General features: G+C 52.5%; 1 protein-coding gene across 8 annotated transcripts; it reads left to right on the forward strand.

The window, feature by feature from the left end:
• Positions 1-2,593: 2,593 nt before the first annotated feature.
• FPGS (folylpolyglutamate synthase) lies at positions 2,594-17,799 on the forward strand. Of its 8 annotated transcripts, XM_074362285.1 has the most exons (16): positions 2,618-2,746; positions 2,861-3,080; positions 10,391-10,519; positions 10,609-10,662; positions 10,748-10,812; positions 12,228-12,342; positions 12,491-12,571; positions 12,667-12,728; positions 12,803-12,905; positions 13,234-13,311; positions 13,525-13,672; positions 13,764-13,856; positions 14,669-14,819; positions 15,149-15,227; positions 16,065-16,131; positions 16,957-17,799. In XM_074362285.1, exons 2-16 carry the CDS (start codon positions 2,958-2,960, stop codon positions 17,358-17,360), a joined length of 1,752 nt encoding a protein of 583 aa, XP_074218386.1. In that variant the 5' UTR covers positions 2,618-2,746; positions 2,861-2,957; the 3' UTR covers positions 17,361-17,799. The 8 variants fall into 8 exon arrangements, with proteins under 8 accessions (XP_074218387.1, XP_074218386.1, XP_074218385.1 ...); XM_074362286.1 differs by lacking the exon at positions 2,861-3,080 and having other exon boundaries at positions 2,594-2,746; XM_074362284.1 differs by lacking the exons at positions 2,618-2,746; positions 2,861-3,080 and adding an exon at positions 3,106-9,209 and having other exon boundaries at positions 13,767-13,856; positions 15,152-15,227.
• Positions 17,800-17,908: the final 109 nt, after the last annotated feature.

Consider the following 17,908-nt stretch of genomic DNA (forward strand, 5'->3'; position numbering starts at 1 on the left):
ACCCAGCAATTCCACTTACAAGAAATTTTTGTGGAGCAATTATATAGTAATAGTCTTATTTCATTGAATCATCATAACAACTGGTATTTTCATTCCTTTGTTCAACATGTATTTATTTATTGGCTGTGTCTTCCAAGAACAGACTGTTCCAGACTCAAAACAGGCACAAAGCTGTGACCATTAGTCTGATGGAATAGGTTATGTGGAAAACAAAAAAAGTGGAATGAGGGGAAAAAATTGGGGGTGATTGAGGAGGTCAGAGTGACATGGAAACAGAAATCCCAAGAGGAATGGGGTGGTTGTGGGATCCAGGGGTGGGCACAAATGCCACCTGGGAAGGCTTCAGAGAGCTTTGTACAGAGGTAGACGCAATCTGATGATTTTAGAAAAACATAGTAGTGAGGTAGGGTATAGTTGAGTGTTACAAGTATGTGCTTAGCATGCGTGATGTCCCAGGTTCAATCCCCAGTACCTCCGTTGAAATAAATAAACCTAATTACTTACCCCCCAAAACAGAACAAAATTAAAATTTTTAAGTGTCTTTAGCTCAAAATAATTAAAAATAAAATACAGTGACTCTGTCGAGAGAAACCAAGGATGGAAGCCGGGAGACTAGTTAGGGCTGTTGTAGTAATCTGGGCAGAAGATGATGGTGGCTTGGACCAAGCTGGTCATGAAGCTGGTAGGGAGGAGTGCTTGGATTTATGGGTTATTGTGCGGGCAAATCTGACACGATCTGCTTTCAGCTTGAATGTGAGTGTGAATGAACGAAGAATTGCAAGTTCCAGGCTTTGGCTGGAGGGAGGAGGGGGCTGCCATCCCTGAGACACAAAAAGCTGTGGTGGGTCAGGGTGGGGCATGGATTTTTCAGATGGTAAGCTAGAGATAGACAGATGGACACCCAGGTTGAGTTGGCAGGTGTGTATCTGAGTCCAAAGTCTGGGCTGTAGACACACCTTGGGAGTTGCCAGCATGGTGTTTTTTAAAGTCCCAAGGCAGGATGGGGTCATGTGGAAAGAGGGGAGAAGGAAGTCATGGCCCCCTGGGGCACTTCAGTGTTTATATGTCGACAAGGAGTTGAGGACAACAACAGATGAAGCAAGAAGAGACCATAGGAAGAGTAGTTTCCAGAAGCTAAGGGCTAGAGAGTGTCTTTGAGAAGTAGGAGTGATCACTTAGGCAAATGCTGCTGATAGATCCCAAAAACTGGAGTGAGGACTAATCGTCAGGTTTAGCCACGTTGAGGTCAGTGGTGACTTTGGCAAGAGCCATTGGGTGGAATGCTTCAGATGAAACCCCACCGGGACCAGTAGGATCACTGGAGAACGGGAGGAAGGGAGCCAAAGACAAGGGGTAGCAACCATCTACTGGAAAGGAGGATTAGGGAGGGAGCTAGTCTTGTATATTCTAAGACAGGAGCCAGCACATCACGGAATGACCCAGTAAAGAGGGCACGTATTGATTCTTGTCCGTATACAGAAGGGGCATGTGGCCCAATGCACAGCGGCCACACCCCTACCCTGTTCTCTGCTACCTCTGCGCAATTCATCCATGATGTTCAGGGCAGCCTTGCGTGTGGAAAAGCTAGAAAAGCATAAACCTCCATTAGCAGTGTTTCTCCAGTTTCAGTGCTCGTCCAATCCCTGACTCAGAAGTCTGCCTGGGGCACCTCTAACCAGCTGATAGGCAATGGTCACCTTGCTGGCTGGGATCTGGGCAGCACTGAAAAAGGCTGTAGCAGTGTACACACTGTGACAGAAAGATGTTCCGGGTACAATAGGTGGAAAGAGCAGGTTACAAAATATCTCCTGCTTCAGCCTTTTTGTAAGAAAAATGGAAGCAATTACTCTAAAACACTAACCATGGTTATTTTGGGTGGTCCTGTCCTTTATGCTTTTTTGTGTTTTCCCATGTTTCCTGAATTAATATTTTTACTCATGCAATTAAGTGATATTTTCAAACAACCAAAGCAGGCCCTGAACCCTGGAGCTTCTGGCCCCGAGCTCCCCCACCCCCTACCTCCCCATAGAATACCCCAGAGAAGGGGCTGGTACTAACCAGGCAGGTGTGGGTCTGATCCCTTTCAGCCTTGAACACTGATGTGATGTGGGTGTCACCCTCGTCTGTGGAGGGAGGTGTGCAGCTGGGAATAAACGCTCCCAGAGGGCAGGGCCTTGTTGGGGCATTACCCCCAAGGCACCTAGAGCAGTGCCTGGCACCTGGGAGTGCCCCAAATGCTAGAGTGAGTTAGCTGGTGGTCGAGGTGATGACTGGAGAGGCTGTGGAAATGGAAAAGGCCTTTTTGGATGGGCCCCCAACATCACCCTGCAGTCAGAGGACTGGGTCTGTGTCCTGGCCTCTTTTTGATCAAATGATTTGTGAAACACAGCCCTCCCAGCAGCAGGCTTGGGCACTTAGGTCAAGGGCACCCCTGTGTCTTATCCCCCCTCCCAAGGGATCCCAGCCCGGAGAGGCTGGGGCAAACGGCCTTAACAGTGAGGAGAGGTGGGCTGTGATAAGAGAGGCTGGATAAAGCCGGCCCCGCTGGGCAGGAAGTCCAGCCTCAAGATCTGGAAGTCTCCCAGGTGTCCCTTCCCCACACACTCCATTCTGCCTGTGCACCTTTAACCCCCGCCTGGTTGTTATTTAACTCACAGGGAGATTCTGATGAGTCCTGCATTCAGAAACCCGCCAAGGAGGCTGAGTTCCCTGGGCTGATCCCAGGATGAGAAGAGAAACCTATCAGGTAAGACCTTCCTCCCTGCACACTGGGTGGTCTCCCACCCACCCAGGACATCAGGGTGGGGAGAAGGTGAGGTCTTGAGAATCTCCCCTACTCCCCTCCCCCTCTCTGGCCCAGCCGGGTCCACAGCCTCAGCCCAGGACGGGCTTGGCAGAGGTGCCCACACCTGTGAGTCAGTTTGTGCCCCATCCGGTTGGGGAGCGGGAAGCCCAGGATGAAAGGTGCCAGGTCCCTGGCAACCTCCTGGCCAGTAGCTGCAAAGCCCTGGTGGGAAGCACCCATGGAGCAGCCGGGCCCATCTGGGTGTCCTGTCTCGGGTAAAACCGCCTCCTTCCAGGTAAGAAAACACAGCGACCTTGGGCAAGTGACCCACCTCTCTAAGCCTCGGTTTCTTTCTTTTGTACAGTGGGGGTAACTCTCCCTCGGGGTCCAAGGCCATCAGCCTTGATAATCACCCTACACTTGTGGGTGCCCAGGGGAAAACCTTGTCATCACAAGCCTTGTTCTGAAAGCCTGGGGTGGTCAAGGGCCCCGCCTCGGGCCTCACAGCTCCCCCTTCCACCCAGAAGCCCCCTGTCATCGTGGGTGGGGGAAACTCTTTAGGAGGGGTCTCCAGAGGAGACCTGGCAGCAGGCGTGGGAGATGGCAGAGGCCACCTGGAGGGTCCGCCTGTGTGCCAGGCCCCATTTACAGACTGGTTTTGTCTGCTTTAACTTTCAGGACTGATCTGTGAGGAAGGGCTGTTAGCTCCATTTTAATACTAATTATAAACATAATGGCAGCACTGATCAAAGTGCTTCCTACCTGCTGGGCCCTGTGCCCACTGTTGTCTGGCCTTTAGACCAGAGACCATGATTATCTGCATTTTATAGACCTGGAAGTTGCAGTTAGGAGCATTTAAGGACTTGGCCTGTTAAGGATCTCTGACCTCGCTCGGGAGTGGCGCCCTGGCTCTGTGCTCTGGGCCCAGAACCCCCTCATCCACCTCCTCCAGGCCTCTGAGGCGGGCAGGACTGTGACGCCCACTTTACAGATGAGGAAACAGGGCTCGGGGGCGAGGAGACAGGTGGAGGCCAGCCGATGCCCGCCAGTTGGGAGCTGCAGAGTCACTTCCTAGCCTTGAAACCCAGCTCGGGGTGGAGACCGGCTAGAGCTGGGGATGGGAAGCCCGGGCTGAGAGGAGGCCTGGGTTCACACAGACACCAGACAAGTCGCTTAGCCTCACCCAAGTAGTCCTAAAGCTGTTGTGAGGATTAAATGAATACCTTTAATGCTCGAGGCCACCAGATGCTGCTGTTGGAAACTTGGCAAAGAGGAACATTTAACAGTCAGATAGCGTCACAGAGCCAGTACAGCAGGAGACCACCTTGGACAGAGAGGCAGGAGGCCCTGGCTCCCGACATGGGGATGCTGGAGGGGAAAAGGCAGAGCCAGCAAGGTGCACCCAGTAAGGAAGGAGGAACACCAGGGAGGGAGGTGTCAGGGAAGCCCAGAGAACAAAGAGTTTTGGGAAGGCGGGCGTCATCTGGTCATTAGCCATGTCACCAGCCATGTCACCTGCCACCCGAGATGGAGGGTGATAAACAGAGCACGTGGGGCTCTGAGCACAGGTCCAGTTGTTTGTTTCCTCGGGATCATTTTTAGAAGTCATAGAATTGCAGGGTCAAACGGAGGCCCATTTTTAAGGTCCACTGCCCTCCTAATAAACTAAGTTCATTAACACCTTTGTAGCCAGAGTCAGGACAAGGATAAGGAGAGGCTGCCCCACTGAGGAGATGAAATTCTGTCTAAGGCAAGTTTCTTTTCCCCCAATGACAGAAAAGTGTTTTCTTGTGGGTCACTGGATACAAGTAGATATTCAGAGGTGGGGGAGTCCTTATGTATATCAGAGGGTTAGAACCCTGGTGTGGCCATCAGAAACAGACCCTCCCTTCTGAATGCTAGGCTTCTGCATAAACTTGCCAAGGAGCTTGCACCTTCCCTGGTCTCCACAGAACCCTGGGTGGGGACAGGGAAGGGGCAGCTGGGCTTCTCCAGTCCTGGTTCTCTGGAGTGTGGTGGCCATTGGAGACGCTTGTCCTCCTTGGGGACCCCCCTAGAAATTATAAGCTGGGACAGAGCTCATTTCAGCCCCTGCCCTACTAAGGAGGAGACTGAGTTAGAGAAGATCAGAGAGGGAAAGCAAATTGCCCAAGGTCACACAGCACATTGACAGCAGAGATTGACCAAACAGGTGGTGGTGTGTGGGGGCAGGTTTTAGAGTCAGTAAATTTGGGTTTGTATCTTGACTTTGCCACATATGGGCTGTGCCACCCTGGGTGAGATGCTTACCCTCTGCAAACCTCCATTTCACCACCTGTAAAATGGGGATAATCTCTAATTCATACACTTCTCGTGAGATGAAAAGAGATTGCAATGCCAAGTGCAAGGATAGGGGCTTAACACATGTTAGCTAAAAGCAACCCACCTAAAAAAAGCAAAGAGGAAGAGCAGAGGGGAAGGGTATCTCAGGCAGAGGCAAATGTGAGCCTAAGCTTGGAGGTGGAAGAGGCCAAGGCCGATTCCTGAAGTCCTTGCCAGCTGGCATGCTGCGGCAGGAGCGGGGGCAGTAACTCAACAGATCTGAGTTCAGAAAGCCCAGCATGGTACCTTTGCTGACTCACTGTGTGACCCCAAGCTGTCTCTGTCCCTCTCTGGGCCTCAGCCTCCCACCCCTACAGGCTCTAATCAGAGGTTGCAAATATTCATTCTTTGCTATCCTCTTGCCCTCTGGATGGGGCGCTCCATGAGCAGAGCCTTGTCTTCTGTCCCCAGACCCCAGTGTCCCCAGCATCCAGCCCAGGTCTGGCACAGAATCATTTTCTCACCAAATGAATGAGTGAGTGGATGGATGGGTGACATCGATTCCCTTTGGGAGTGTGGGGGTTAAAGCAGGATCCCAGCCCCTCACTCAACCTCCACACATGCCTGCAGACCTGCCTCCAGCAGGTGGACCCTGTGCTCTTGTCTTTTCTTTGGTCTCCAGACAATGGCTTTGTTTCTCTTGTTACTTCTGGAGAATGAGAACACCTTTGTGGTGGCACCAAAAAGCCAACAGTAGTTCTCCAGATGTGTGATGAAGGTGCCTTTGATTTTCTCCTTTATGCATTTCTCTGTTTCCTTCTACAGCCATCTGTGGCTTTTCAAATAAAAAGCAGTGCTGCAAAGGAGATGGGTGGACTACAAAGGAAATACAAGTGACTTTTAAACATAAAAAATGCTCAGCCTCCTTCACAATCAAATAAATGCAAATGATAACTATCTTGAGAATCCATTTTTCCCCTATGTGACTGGCAAGGTCACAGTTGGTTAATGGTGTGTGTTGGTGAGGAAATAGCTGACCCCTGCTCTGCAGGGGCATGAGGGTGGAAACCGCTCTTGGCCCTCAGGAGGACAACGTGGCAATCTGTATGAAAGTATCAAATGCAAATCACCTTCGACCTAGCGTTGCACTTCTTGGAATTTATCCATTTATCCATGCTCACACATGGAAGAAATAATGTTACCCATTGCAGCATTGCTCGTGATGGCAAAATATTGAAAACCTAAACGTCCATCAGTAGGAGACTGGCCAAATACACCACAGTACTTCCATACCAAGGAGTACTATGCAGCTTTGAAAAAACAAATTAGTTAATGGGTCAGCTCTTAGATGCCAACACAGTCCAGAATAGGGTCCAGGATATAAAAGTCTGTGGAGAAGGTACAATGCAGACTGATGCATATAGTCTGCTGCTATCTTTGAGTATAAAAGAGAAATCAATATAGATTTATATTCACGTGCAAATGCATAAAATGTCTCTGGAAAGATCACAAGAAACATAACTTGGCTTTGGGGGAGGGGAATTAGGATGCTAAGACTTGGTGGGGAAGACAGACTTTTCACTGTGTGGCTTTTTATACCTCTGACTATTTGAATGATATGATGTATTATCCATCCCCAAAATATGAGAAGTTAAAAACAAAATAAAAAGAAAACGTTTAAATAAGGAAGAAAAGATAAATCTATTCTACTCCCTACCCCGTTACATTTCCTGGCATCACGGGCTATGAAAATTGTCCTTGGTCATGGAGGAAGCAGAGGTCCTGGGGACAGGTGACCTGCCCAAAGCCCCTGGATGACTTTGCCAAAGCCCCAGTCACCACTTATAATTTCCCACACAACTGGGATGTAAGTCCACCCCATTGCAGGGAAGGCCTGTATCAGACCAGAGTGGGGGAACTGATGGGGCTGCTTTGCTCAGGGCAAAGGGAAAGAAATCATTTAAGATTCAGGAATGGAGGCAATTGGGATTTTCCAATAAGAAATCGGAGTTCAAATGTTGATTTTGTGACTTGGGCATATGCCTTTCTTACTTTGTGCCTCTGTTTCCTTACCTCTGAAGCAAGGATGATAATACCAGTACCTGTTTTATAGGATTTTGATGATTAAATGATCAACTATGTAGAAAGCATTTAGAATAGCTCCTGGCCCAGAAAGGCACTATTTAACGGTTTACTAAGTAAATGTCTTAGAGGGATCCCTATAAGCTTATTGTTGAGTAAGAAAGTTAAGATACAGAAAAAATCTGCATCAACAAGGCCCTTTGGATGTCTAGGTGTGTCTGTGATTTCACAATCATAGAAAAGTGTGGGGCACATACTTGGCTGTCAATAAGAATTATCAAAGGAGGGTGGGGGTGGGGAAAGGGAGAGGGTTAAGCAAAATAAAAACATTTAAAGCCTCTTTACGATCATTTTAATGCAGTTATTAAATTATTTACATGTATAGGTATAGAGAAAGTTTCAGTGATTCAAAAAAAAAAAAAAAAAGAAGGAAACTAAAAGAAAAGGACCTCTCTATCTCCCATGGGACAGGGGTGGGGGCACCCCCCCAGTGATGTGAGGAGCAGAAGTCTAGCCAATGATGGCATCTTCCCAACACATTTGTTTATTTCAAAATCAAACAATCTCTGATAAATATTTATCCTCAATGCCTGCAGGAAAGAGGGAGGGACATACTAAAATCCCATCAGTTGTTAAGGATCTCCTTTTTTTTCTTAACTTAAAAAAATTGGGGGGGGGGGCTAGGTAATTGGATTAATTAATTTATTTTTAATGGAAGCACTAGGGATTGAACCCAGGACCTTGTGTATGCTGTGCATGCTAAGCACACTCTCAACCATTGAGCTATATCCTCCCCTCAAGGGATCACCTTTTATCTGTGAGAATTTCTTTAGAGTGGTGTTTGCATCAACCCTTCCACCCCTACCCAAACACACCTCAGCTTTTCTGGACCTCAGCTGTAAAAAGGGAAATCTCCATACTAGCAGTTGAGGAGAAGAAGGTCACAGAAAAACTTCTGAAAACTCCAGGACAAATAGGAGTCCTCCACCCACAGGAAGGACAGATTACTGTCCCCTCCCTGGGTGGCTCTCCAATCCATTTTCCAAACAGCAAATCTTTCAAAGTGCAAATCTGATCTTGTCATCCCTCCTTAGAACCATTTTAGTGTCATCTAAATGTAATTCAATTTCTTATGAGGCTACAAGGTCCTACTGCGTCTAGCATCCTGTGACTCCCAGGTGACTAGGCCCAATCAGGCGTAACTGTAGTTCCCTCAGTTGCATAGATCTCTCTCTCCAGTATTTTGGTTTTCACACATCATTCCCTACCTTTGCCTGAAGACCTCACCCCGCCACCTCCTCGCTGACTGCCTTCCATACCCAGGCCTCATGAGGCTAGAATGTAGCCTCTTCCAGGAAGCTTTCTCAGGCTGCCCAGGAAAGGTTAGGGGCCCCGGTAGCGCAGGTACCTGGTTTTTGTTCTATTGCCCCGCAATCGGGCTATCAGATTGGTGACGGCAGAGGCCGCATACCTATAGCCTGCGGTCTGTGTTGAATTGGGACATTTCCGGGCCGGGATTCAGTGACCTCCTGAAGGTGTCTGCCAGCTGTCATTCTATCCTGGCTCGGAGCTGCTTCTGGCCTGGTGCAGGGTTGCTGACTGGGACTGGCTATTTTGGGGGGTGAGGCCGGGTCCTTGGGAGGGTGATGACTATAGGAGTGCGTGTTTCTCTAAGGCAGAGGACACCCCCGGAGCGTGCCCCTCACAAACATGGGCAGAGCCCTCCGGCCCGCCCCGGGACCTGCCCCTCACAAAGATGGCGTCCCGCAGATTGTTATTGGTGTCGGCGGTCTCCATGGGCGGCTCTGATTGGTGGGGACAGGGGGCGCGGCAAGGGCGGGCCGACCTAGGGGGCGTGGCTTCGTCGGTCCGGGCCTAGGCTTCGGCCGCCTGTGCCGTTACTATGTCGCGGGCACGCTGCCACCTGCGCACCGCTCTCTTCCTGGCAGCGGTTTCTCCGCGTGGTGCAACCACTGGGGTCGCAGCGAGGCGAGGGTTGAGCGCGTGGCCCGCGCCACAGGAGCCCGGCATGGAGTATCAGGTATCCAGCTCGCCGGCGGCAGGTTGTGCGATGACACGTGAGCCGGGCCTGAGTCATTTAGCATCCGGCCTCCGCCAGCTGGGGAGGGAGGGGGTGCGGCCAGGAGCCTAGGACTGAGGAACTCCACGGCGCGAACATCCTGGAGACTGGAGGTGGGGACAGACAGGCACCAGGAAATTGGGCCTGGTCTGCGGGATCTGGGAATTCTGAGACTGAAGTGTCCCTCTTTAGAGAGTGGGAAGGGACGCCCGGTGATAGGACCAAGGGGTCCAGTGGTTGAACTGAGGTTCTGGACGCAGAACCAGCAGTTGGAGCGGAGAGGGGAAAGGGATTCAGGAGTTCAGACTTGAGAGACCCAGGAATATAGATCTGGGGTTGGAGTCTCCAGGATTTAAGAATTGCAGATCCAAGTTCTTGGAATTGGGGGGCAGGCAGGACCCAAGAGCAGTGGTGGGTGGGGCAAGAATCTGGAAAACAGAAGACTTTTCTGCCTGACTCTGTGGCAGGGGCCAGTTGACCGAGATCAGAACCTGATGCTGGCCAGGCAGGTGGCACCAGTTTGACAAGAGTGGGGCCTCCAGCCAGCAGTTTAAGGCCTGAGGGGAAATAAACAGCACACCCACTTTCACTCCCCAGTGCAGACTATCCTGAAGCTATATATCTATCTGCTTTCTTGGCCGGGCGACTACAGGCACACCCTTCCTCCCTCTGGACTCCTCTTCCCCATCTGGTTGCTTCAAGCAGCTCTTCTCTGGGTCAGAAGGTAGAACCCCAATCCTCAGGATTCGGCATGGAAGCCTCCAGGAATTCTTTCAGTTCTAAGACCCCAGCCTTCTGTGGTTCTGGCCCTGCCCCTGGAGGAGCCCAATATAATGGTGGACACCATTGAAGGGAATCAGGACAAAGGCCCAAGGGGTGCAGGCCTGGGAGCCTGAATCCTGTTAGTCATTCTACCTGTTTGCCTGGCACTCCCTGGGTGGGGCTAAATGGCCCCAGGCTCCCATTTTTGCCAGAGCTGGAAAGATGGCACTTCTTTCTCAGTGGTGCCTAACCTCTAGGCTTGGGCAACAGGACTGGCATGGCAGGCCTGGTATCCTGGCCTGGCCACTGATACACTGGGTGCCCCTGTCCCTTTGGACCCCTGATGAGCCTTAACCTGCTACCTGGGGACTGGTTGCCAGGATGCCGTGCGCACACTCAACACCCTGCAGACCAATGCCAACTACCTGGAGCAGGTGAAGCGACAGCGGGGTGATCCCCAGACACAACTGGAAGCCATGGAGCTGTACTTGGCACGGAGTGGGCTGCAGGTAAGGTGGGGAGGGCCTGTGACCATCCCCGACTCCTGTCTGTCTGTGAGTCCTGTGGCTGAGGCAGGGACCTTGTCCATCTATCCCAGGTGGAGGACTTGGACCAACTGAACATCATCCACATCACTGGGACTAAGGGGAAGGTGAGCCACAGGGCCCAGGGGTAGGGTGTCCGCTTGGCTGGGGTGGTGGGGTGGGGCCTGCCCAGACAAGACCTTTTCTCTCTAGGGTTCCACCTGTGCCTTCACTGAACGTATTCTCCGAAACTACGGCCTGAAGACGGGATTCTTTAGGTACTGAGATATAGAGGGATGTGGTGTCTCCGAGCTCTCTGAAGGGCTGTGGAACCAGCCAGCACCTCAGGGTCAGGGTCACCCCCAGGAGCTCAGGAGCATACCTCTCTGCCCAGTGTTTATTCATTCAACAAACACTCAGTTAGCTCATACTATATTGCCCAAGTTTATGGCAGTCCTTAATTTTCATAAGGGAAAAAAATTGGGCAGAGAGGACAGCAACTTGAATGTATAAACAAAATACACTGCTGGAATAGTCAGAGATCCTTTTATGAACTTAAATTCCTTATACAATTTTTAAATCACATAGAAATATTTCTCACTTATGGCATCTTTGCAAAGAAAACCTGGCTAGTAAGAGCTTAAATGATAAGGGTAGTTTATGACGCTCGTGTTAAGGCCTCCAGAGTGGGCAGCAGAAGGGAGCCCTTCCGCTCTGCCAGGCTTAGCTGCTGCTTTGCCCTCGAGGCAGTGCCCCTCTTAGTTGCACTCAGGCATCTAAACTCACTCCAGAGGATTGGGGGTGGGGAGTAGACATGGGTCCCTTTCCCCTGAGCTGTGCACGCCTCTCGAGCCTGTCACTGGTAAAGCAGTGGGATTAACATGATGGTAATTGCTCAGGATTTAGTTTTGGGGCTTGGGGCATTCAAGACTTTTGCCTCCTTTTATTTTACCAGTTCCATCAAATGACTTCAGTAAGCCTCTGAATCCAGCTGACTGGGGTCATTTCAGGCCCACATGTTTTCCTAAACAGTTCTTTGTTCAAAATAGAGAAATGGACCCCCTCTCATAATACAAGAGGGTCTTTGAAGATTCAAATATAAGCCAACAATTCCTCTTCTAAAATGATTTTCAGCCTTCAACTTGGGCCCATTTGGGCCAGTCCAGGGTTGCAGCTTGACCACAGCAGATAGGGCCTTGCCCTCAAGGGCTGCAAGACAGACATTATGGGGGCTGATGTTTGCAGAATGACTGATCGGTGTGAGATGGGGAAAGCATGGGGGCTTTTGGGGTCTAGAGAGCATGCCTGGCCAGCCTGGTAGGGAGGGGTCCTTTCTTCTCCTTTCTGGAGGTGGAACTGTCTTAGCTGAGACCTGTAAAGTGGGCAGGTGCAAAGGCCTAGACATAGAAAGAGGTAGGGGGCTGGAGGAACTAAAAATAGCCCAGAGGGGCTGGGACACAGGGACCTACCAAGGGATGTGGGGGAGGTGAAGCACAGAGGCTACTGGCATCAGCCTGCTGAGGCCTAGGAGGCTGAGATGAGGAAATAGAACTCTCTGGACAGCAAGGGGAAGCTGCAGATGGGTTTTCAGTAGGGCAGCGATGTGGTCAGATTTGTTTTCTGAAACTGCAGGGAGGGTGAAGGCCTGGGGATCTTGGGAAGGGAGTCCTGATGACCCTAGATCTCTTGGCAGCTCTCCCCACCTGGTGCAGGTGCGTGAGCGGATCCGCATTAATGGGCAGCCCATAAGCCCCGAGCTCTTCACCAAGCACTTTTGGCGCCTCTACAACCGGCTGGAGGAGACCAAGGTGCCCATGCCAGAGGGCTGCTGGGAGGGCAGGGTAGGGGGCCTGGAGTGGGTGGATAGACCCAGAGGGCGCTGCACATCCCAGGATACAATCTCCCCCAGAGTAGAGGCCATAGGGGCCCTGGGTTCTGATGTGATCCTGTCCACAGGGCGACAGCAGCTGTGTCTCCATGCCTGGCTACTTCCGCTTCCTCACGCTCATGGCCTTCCATGTCTTCCTCCAAGAGAAGGTGTGTGTGCCCACTCCCAGAACTCTGTGTAGGAGGCCTTGGGGAGGGGAATCTCAGCCCCTGTGCCCCCTGCCATGCCCTCTGATCCTCTGCAGGTGGACCTGGCAGTGATGGAAGTGGGCATTGGTGGGGCTTACGACTGCACCAACATCATCAGGTGAGGAGACAGATGGTGGCCAGGAGCCCAGGTGGCCTGGGACAGGGGCATCATGGCCCTTTTGTCTTCCACAGGAAGCCCGTGGTGTGTGGGGTCTCCTCTCTTGGTATCGACCACACTGGCCTTTTGGGGGAAACGATGGAGAAGATTGCATGGCAGAAAGGGGGCATCTTTAAGGTGACCAGGCAGCTCTGGGGAGGGGAGGTACATGAATGGCTTGAGCCTGGCCCTCGAGGCTCAGGAAAGTGGGGGAGAGGCAGGGTCATTTATATCCTGATTCAGGACCAGATCTTGGGCATCAGCGGGGTCTGGTGTCTTGTCGTGGCTCTGCATGAGACTAGAGCAAGTTGAGCCCCCTCTCTGGTCTTAGTCTCCCCATTGAGGGGTTCCCAAGGTTCCATGCAGGGAGGCTGAGTAGGCCACCCAAACCCAGGGATGTGGGGGCTAGAGATGGAAGGTGGAGGACCCTGGGCAGCCCCTGGCTCACTCTCCCTGTCCTTCACAGTGTGGTGTCCCCGCTTTCACCGTGCTCCAGCCTGATGGCCCCCTGGCAGTGCTGAGGGACCGCGCTCAGCAGATCTCCGTAAGTGTGATTAGAACAGCTGGGGAGGCACTTTATCTTTTCAGGCCTCAGTTTGCTCATCTGTGCTCATCCAGCTGGAGCACATCTCATTTCTAGGAAAAAGGCTTGGTGGGTTCTGGTCCATGAGGAAAGATGGAAAGGCTGATGGCATCAGGGGGGGTCTGCTGGCCAAAGAGGTGGCAGCAGCTCCCCTGACCACTGTCTCCTCTGCAGTGTCCCCTCTACCTGTGCCCCCCACTGGAAGCCCTGGAGGAAGGGGGGCCACCACTGACCCTGGGCCTGGAGGGAGAGCACCAGCAGTCCAATGCCACCTTGGCCTTGCAGCTGGCCCGCTGCTGGCTGCAGCGAAAGGACCACCAGGGTAAGTGGGTAGGTGAGAGGGTGGGCAGCGGACACATAGAGCTTGCCTCTGTCGGCCCTCACTCAGCTCTCTCTTCCCCCTACCCTCCCAGCAGGTATTGGGGAACTGAAGGTGTCTAGGCCAAGCCTCCTGGGGCAGCTGCCCCTGGCACCCGTGTTCCAGCCCACATCCCACATGCGGCATGGTGAGTTGGACCTTCCTGCCCAGCCAGACCCCTTCAGATGTTTCTTTTGGTTTCCTGTTTGAGAGGTGGGGGGCAATTCAAGACCGTGCCTTAAGAGCAAAGACTTTGAAGTCAGTAAGCTTCCCTTGACTTCGAGTTCATGAACTCTCTCTGAGGCTGTTTCCCCACCTGCCAAATGAGATAATGACAGGACCCACTGTGAGGTGACATGACTAAGGGACTGAGCCCAGAGCCTGGCAGGTATGGGATAAAATGCCCAGCCAGTGGTAGCAGCCAAAACTATCATCCTTTTCATTGTCATCATAAGACTGTGAGGTTCTTGAGAACGGTGCTGTTGCCAGGCTTCTTGCTTCCTCCCAAAGCTTTCAGACGTAGTATATCCTCGTGTCTGTTAAAACCCTTCAGCAACTGGTTCCAGCGTGCTCACTGTGTGCCAGGCCTGGGGTCAGAGCCCTGACACAGTCTGGAGCCTGGTAGATTCCATCCCAGTCCCCAGACTCACTTGCTTTGTGATGTAATCTCTGAGTTTAGGGTACTCCACCTGTCACATGGAACTAATATATGATAGTAGTCCCCTCTCAGGGCTGCCTGGAATATTCCACCAGATGAAACGGCCAGAGAATTGATCCCAATGACTGGTGCCCAGTAAGAGGCTCCTGGGCTGATCCACTCGCTCAGAGTGGTCAGCCTTCCAGCAGCGGGGGCTCTGCGGGCGGGTGGTGTGTGCAATGTGGAGAATTTGGGGCGGGAGAGGATTTAAGAGGCCTGCCTCGCGGCTGCCGCTGAAGGGCTGCCTTGCCCCTCTCCCCCAGGGCTTCGGGACACGGAATGGCTGGGCCGGACGCAGCTGCTGCGGCGCGGGCCCCTGACTTGGTACCTGGACGGCGCGCACACCACCGGCAGCATGCAGGCCTGCGTGCGCTGGTTCCGCCAGGCGCTGCACCGGCGAGAGAGGCCGGGCAGGTGAGCTGCGGGCAGAGGCGGGTCCGGCGCGGGGTCTAGGGGAGGGGCGGGACCTCGGACTAGGGTGGGGCGGAACCCGGAGGCGGGGGCGGGACTCGGCCGGCAGAGAGGGACGGGACCTTGGGAGAAGGATGGCTCCGGGGCCGGGCGACGCGACTAGGCTAGTAGGAAGGACCTTAGGGGAGGATGAGGCGGGACGCAGGGACGGGGTCAGGACAGGGACAGTTGGTGGAGGAGAGGAAGTTTCTGGAGGAAGGATGGGGCGGGGCCCGCGGAGGAGTCGGAGGCGCCGCCCTGACCCTCCCCTACCTCACTCCTCACCCCTCTAGTAGCGGGTCTGAGGTTCGTGTCTTGCTCTTCAACTCCACTGGGGACCGCGATTCCGCCGCCCTGCTGAAGCTGCTGCAGGTGAGGGGCTGGCTGGAGGATGGGCGGCAGGCAGGCCAGCCCTAGTTGCAGCTTTGACTCCGGGGCCTTCATCCCTCAGCCTCTGTTTCCTCAACTGTAGAACAGGACTGATTTCTCCCCTCCCCTGAATTGTACTGAGGATTAAATGTAAAAGCATTGGGCACAGGGAAGTCAAGTCACAGGTCGTTGGCCTCATTTTCCTCCATGGTCACACTCAAGCCCAGGGTTACAGAGAGGACCACGTAGTGGTATAAGGTGCAGGCTCTGGACTCGCTTATCAGGGCCCTTCAGCCATTAGCCTATGACCCTGGACAAGAGATGGCATTTTTCTGAGCCTCAGTTTGCCCCTCTATAAAACAAGGATGCTACTAGGATACCTGCTTCTTAAGTTTGGTTTAAGGAGTAACTGGGCTATAAGCATACAGGGGCCCTTCTCTGCCCAGGGAAACTGAGGCTGTCCTAGGATGTCAGGGCTAAAGTAGTTCTTATGGACCATTTCCCCATTTCACAGACCAGGATGCTGAGGCTGTTCTTCATATCCAAGACCTCTCATTTGTAGTCAGTAGCTGGGTCACCTTAAGCAAAAGCCCTTCTACCCCGACCCCCAGCCTCTTTTTCTTCATCTATCCTGGGCTGTGTCGCCCAGGCCACAGGCCAGGCAGGGTATATCGAAGTAGATGATTGGTGGGCAGGGCACTGAAGTGCCATGGCTGGGTTTATAGGGGGCATCTCCAGAGATGGGGACATGTATGTGGACTCAGGGCTGCTGTTTGGAAGTCAGGATGCAGGGCATTCTCTCAGAGCTCTGACACCGAGCTTCTCCCCTTGGCCTTCTAGCCCTGCCAGTTTGACTATGCCGTTTTCTGCCCTAACCTGACAGAGATGTCATCCATGGACAACGCAGGTGAGAGGTGACAGGCATGATCCCTGGGGTGGACGGGGGGCAGAGGGTCCTGAGGTGGACTGCTCTGTTGGTGACAGTGGGGACTCTTGAACTGGAGATCTTGATAGGAGCTAGATTTGTTTTACTGTATAAATAAATACTCCTTTGTACATTTTGAATTTTGCATGTGACTATAGTACTAAAAAAGATTATTGGGGGAACCATTTTCCAAAATGCAGATTACAACCCAGTGATGGTTCTTGAGATCAGTTTAGTGGATCTCAACCAGCATTTCTAATTTTAAATAAAATGGAATAGAAAAGAGAGTATCAGAGTGTCTTGCACAAAGTAAGGGTGGTACTATTTTATGACAATTCTGTTCCAGATGTATGTGTATACATATGTGAGTACAGGGTTGCCATTGTAAAATGTATTTTTTGTGTGGGTCATGTTATAAGTTTTTTTTTGAAATAATCTAAAAAATGCAGATCTGCAGGTCCCAGACTATCTAGGGATAGTCCAGGAATCTGCATTTGTAGAAATATTTATGCCTACCTGGTGATGGACCCTGTCCATTTTATAGATGAAGGCATTGAGGCTAGGGTGGTAAGATGTGCTTGGTGGGCAGAAGCCCCAGCTTTGAAGCTAAACTTCCTGGCCCTGTTTCTCACCCATTTCGTGACAGTGGGCAAGCCACTGAACTTTCTGAGCCTCAATTTCCTCAAGGCACCCACTGTGAGGACCAATGTTGCATAAAGAGGCTGGCATTAAGCAAGTGCCCACAGCATGCCTCCCCTGCCTGCCCCCCATCCATCTTGCTGATGTGCCCATCCCTGGACCCCACAGACCAGCAGAACTTCACAGTGACACTGGACCAGGTGCTGCTCCGCTGCCTCACACATCAGCAGCACTGGAGCCGCCTGCGTGAGGAGCAGGCCAGCCCAGACCTCTGGAGCACCCCTACCCCGGAGCCTGGTGGGCCCGCATCCCTGCTGGTGGTGCCCCACCCACCCCACAGCACCAGCTCCCTCGTCTTCAGCTGCATCTCCCACGCCTTGCAGTGGATCAGTCAAGGCCGGGACCCTGTCTTTCAGCTACCCAGTCCCCCAAGGGGCCTCCTCGCTCACCCTGTGGCCAGCAGCGGGGCCATCATCCTCCAAGAGGCTGCTGCCATCCACGTGCTGGTCACAGGCAGCCTGCACCTGGTAGGCGGTGTCCTGAAGCTGCTGGAGCCCTCCCTGTCCCAGTAGCCAAGGCAGTGGGGTTGGAGGTGGGGTCCTTCCACACCTGCCCTGCGTCTCTTCATGAACCCCTAAAATACGTGCCTTTTCTGCCTTACCGAGTCGATCTAGACTGGTCCAGGGACTTGGGCTCTGGGCAGCAAAATAGAGGTCTAGGGGCAGGAAGCTGAGATCAGACATCCTCTGTCTCCAAGCCTAGGGTGCCCTTAGCCTCTCCTTCCTAGTTATTCCGCTGACATCCAGCCCATCTCCCATTCCACCCTGCCTGCTTCCTGCCTCAGTCCCAGCTCACTGTGTGAGCTGCCTTCCAGGCCTGGGGTCCTGGCTGCTGGAAGATCGATTTCTTCCTCCCGATGGCCTTCTGGGAAAGGAAAGGATCCCTGCCTGGGGTGCCCTAGGGGCAGAGAGTGGCTGGACTGAATTAAAGCCTTTACCTTTTTTTAAAAAAGCACTGGCTTAATGTTTGAGCGACTCTTGACCTCCGGCTCCTTCAGCAGACTATAGGGGAATGGGGACTATAGCTGGTACAGGAACCTGGATTATGTAGGAGCCTGGGC

This window comes from Camelus bactrianus, chromosome 4, assembly GCF_048773025.1.
Source record: "Camelus bactrianus isolate YW-2024 breed Bactrian camel chromosome 4, ASM4877302v1, whole genome shotgun sequence".
Classification (NCBI taxonomy): domain Eukaryota; kingdom Metazoa; phylum Chordata; class Mammalia; order Artiodactyla; family Camelidae; genus Camelus; species Camelus bactrianus.

Excerpts from the sequence above, each read along its gene's own strand:
- FPGS (XM_074362281.1), top strand. The coding sequence starts at position 9,072 with ATGTCGCGGGCACGCTGCCACCTGCGCACCGCTCTCTTCCTGGCAGCG. Across the intron at positions 10,813-12,227 it reads CTGAAGACGGGATTCTTTAG|CTCTCCCCACCTGGTGCAGG; the intron begins GTACTGAGATAT and ends ATCTCTTGGCAG. Across the intron at positions 13,857-14,668 it reads CACATCCCACATGCGGCATG|GGCTTCGGGACACGGAATGG; the intron begins GTGAGTTGGACC and ends CCTCTCCCCCAG.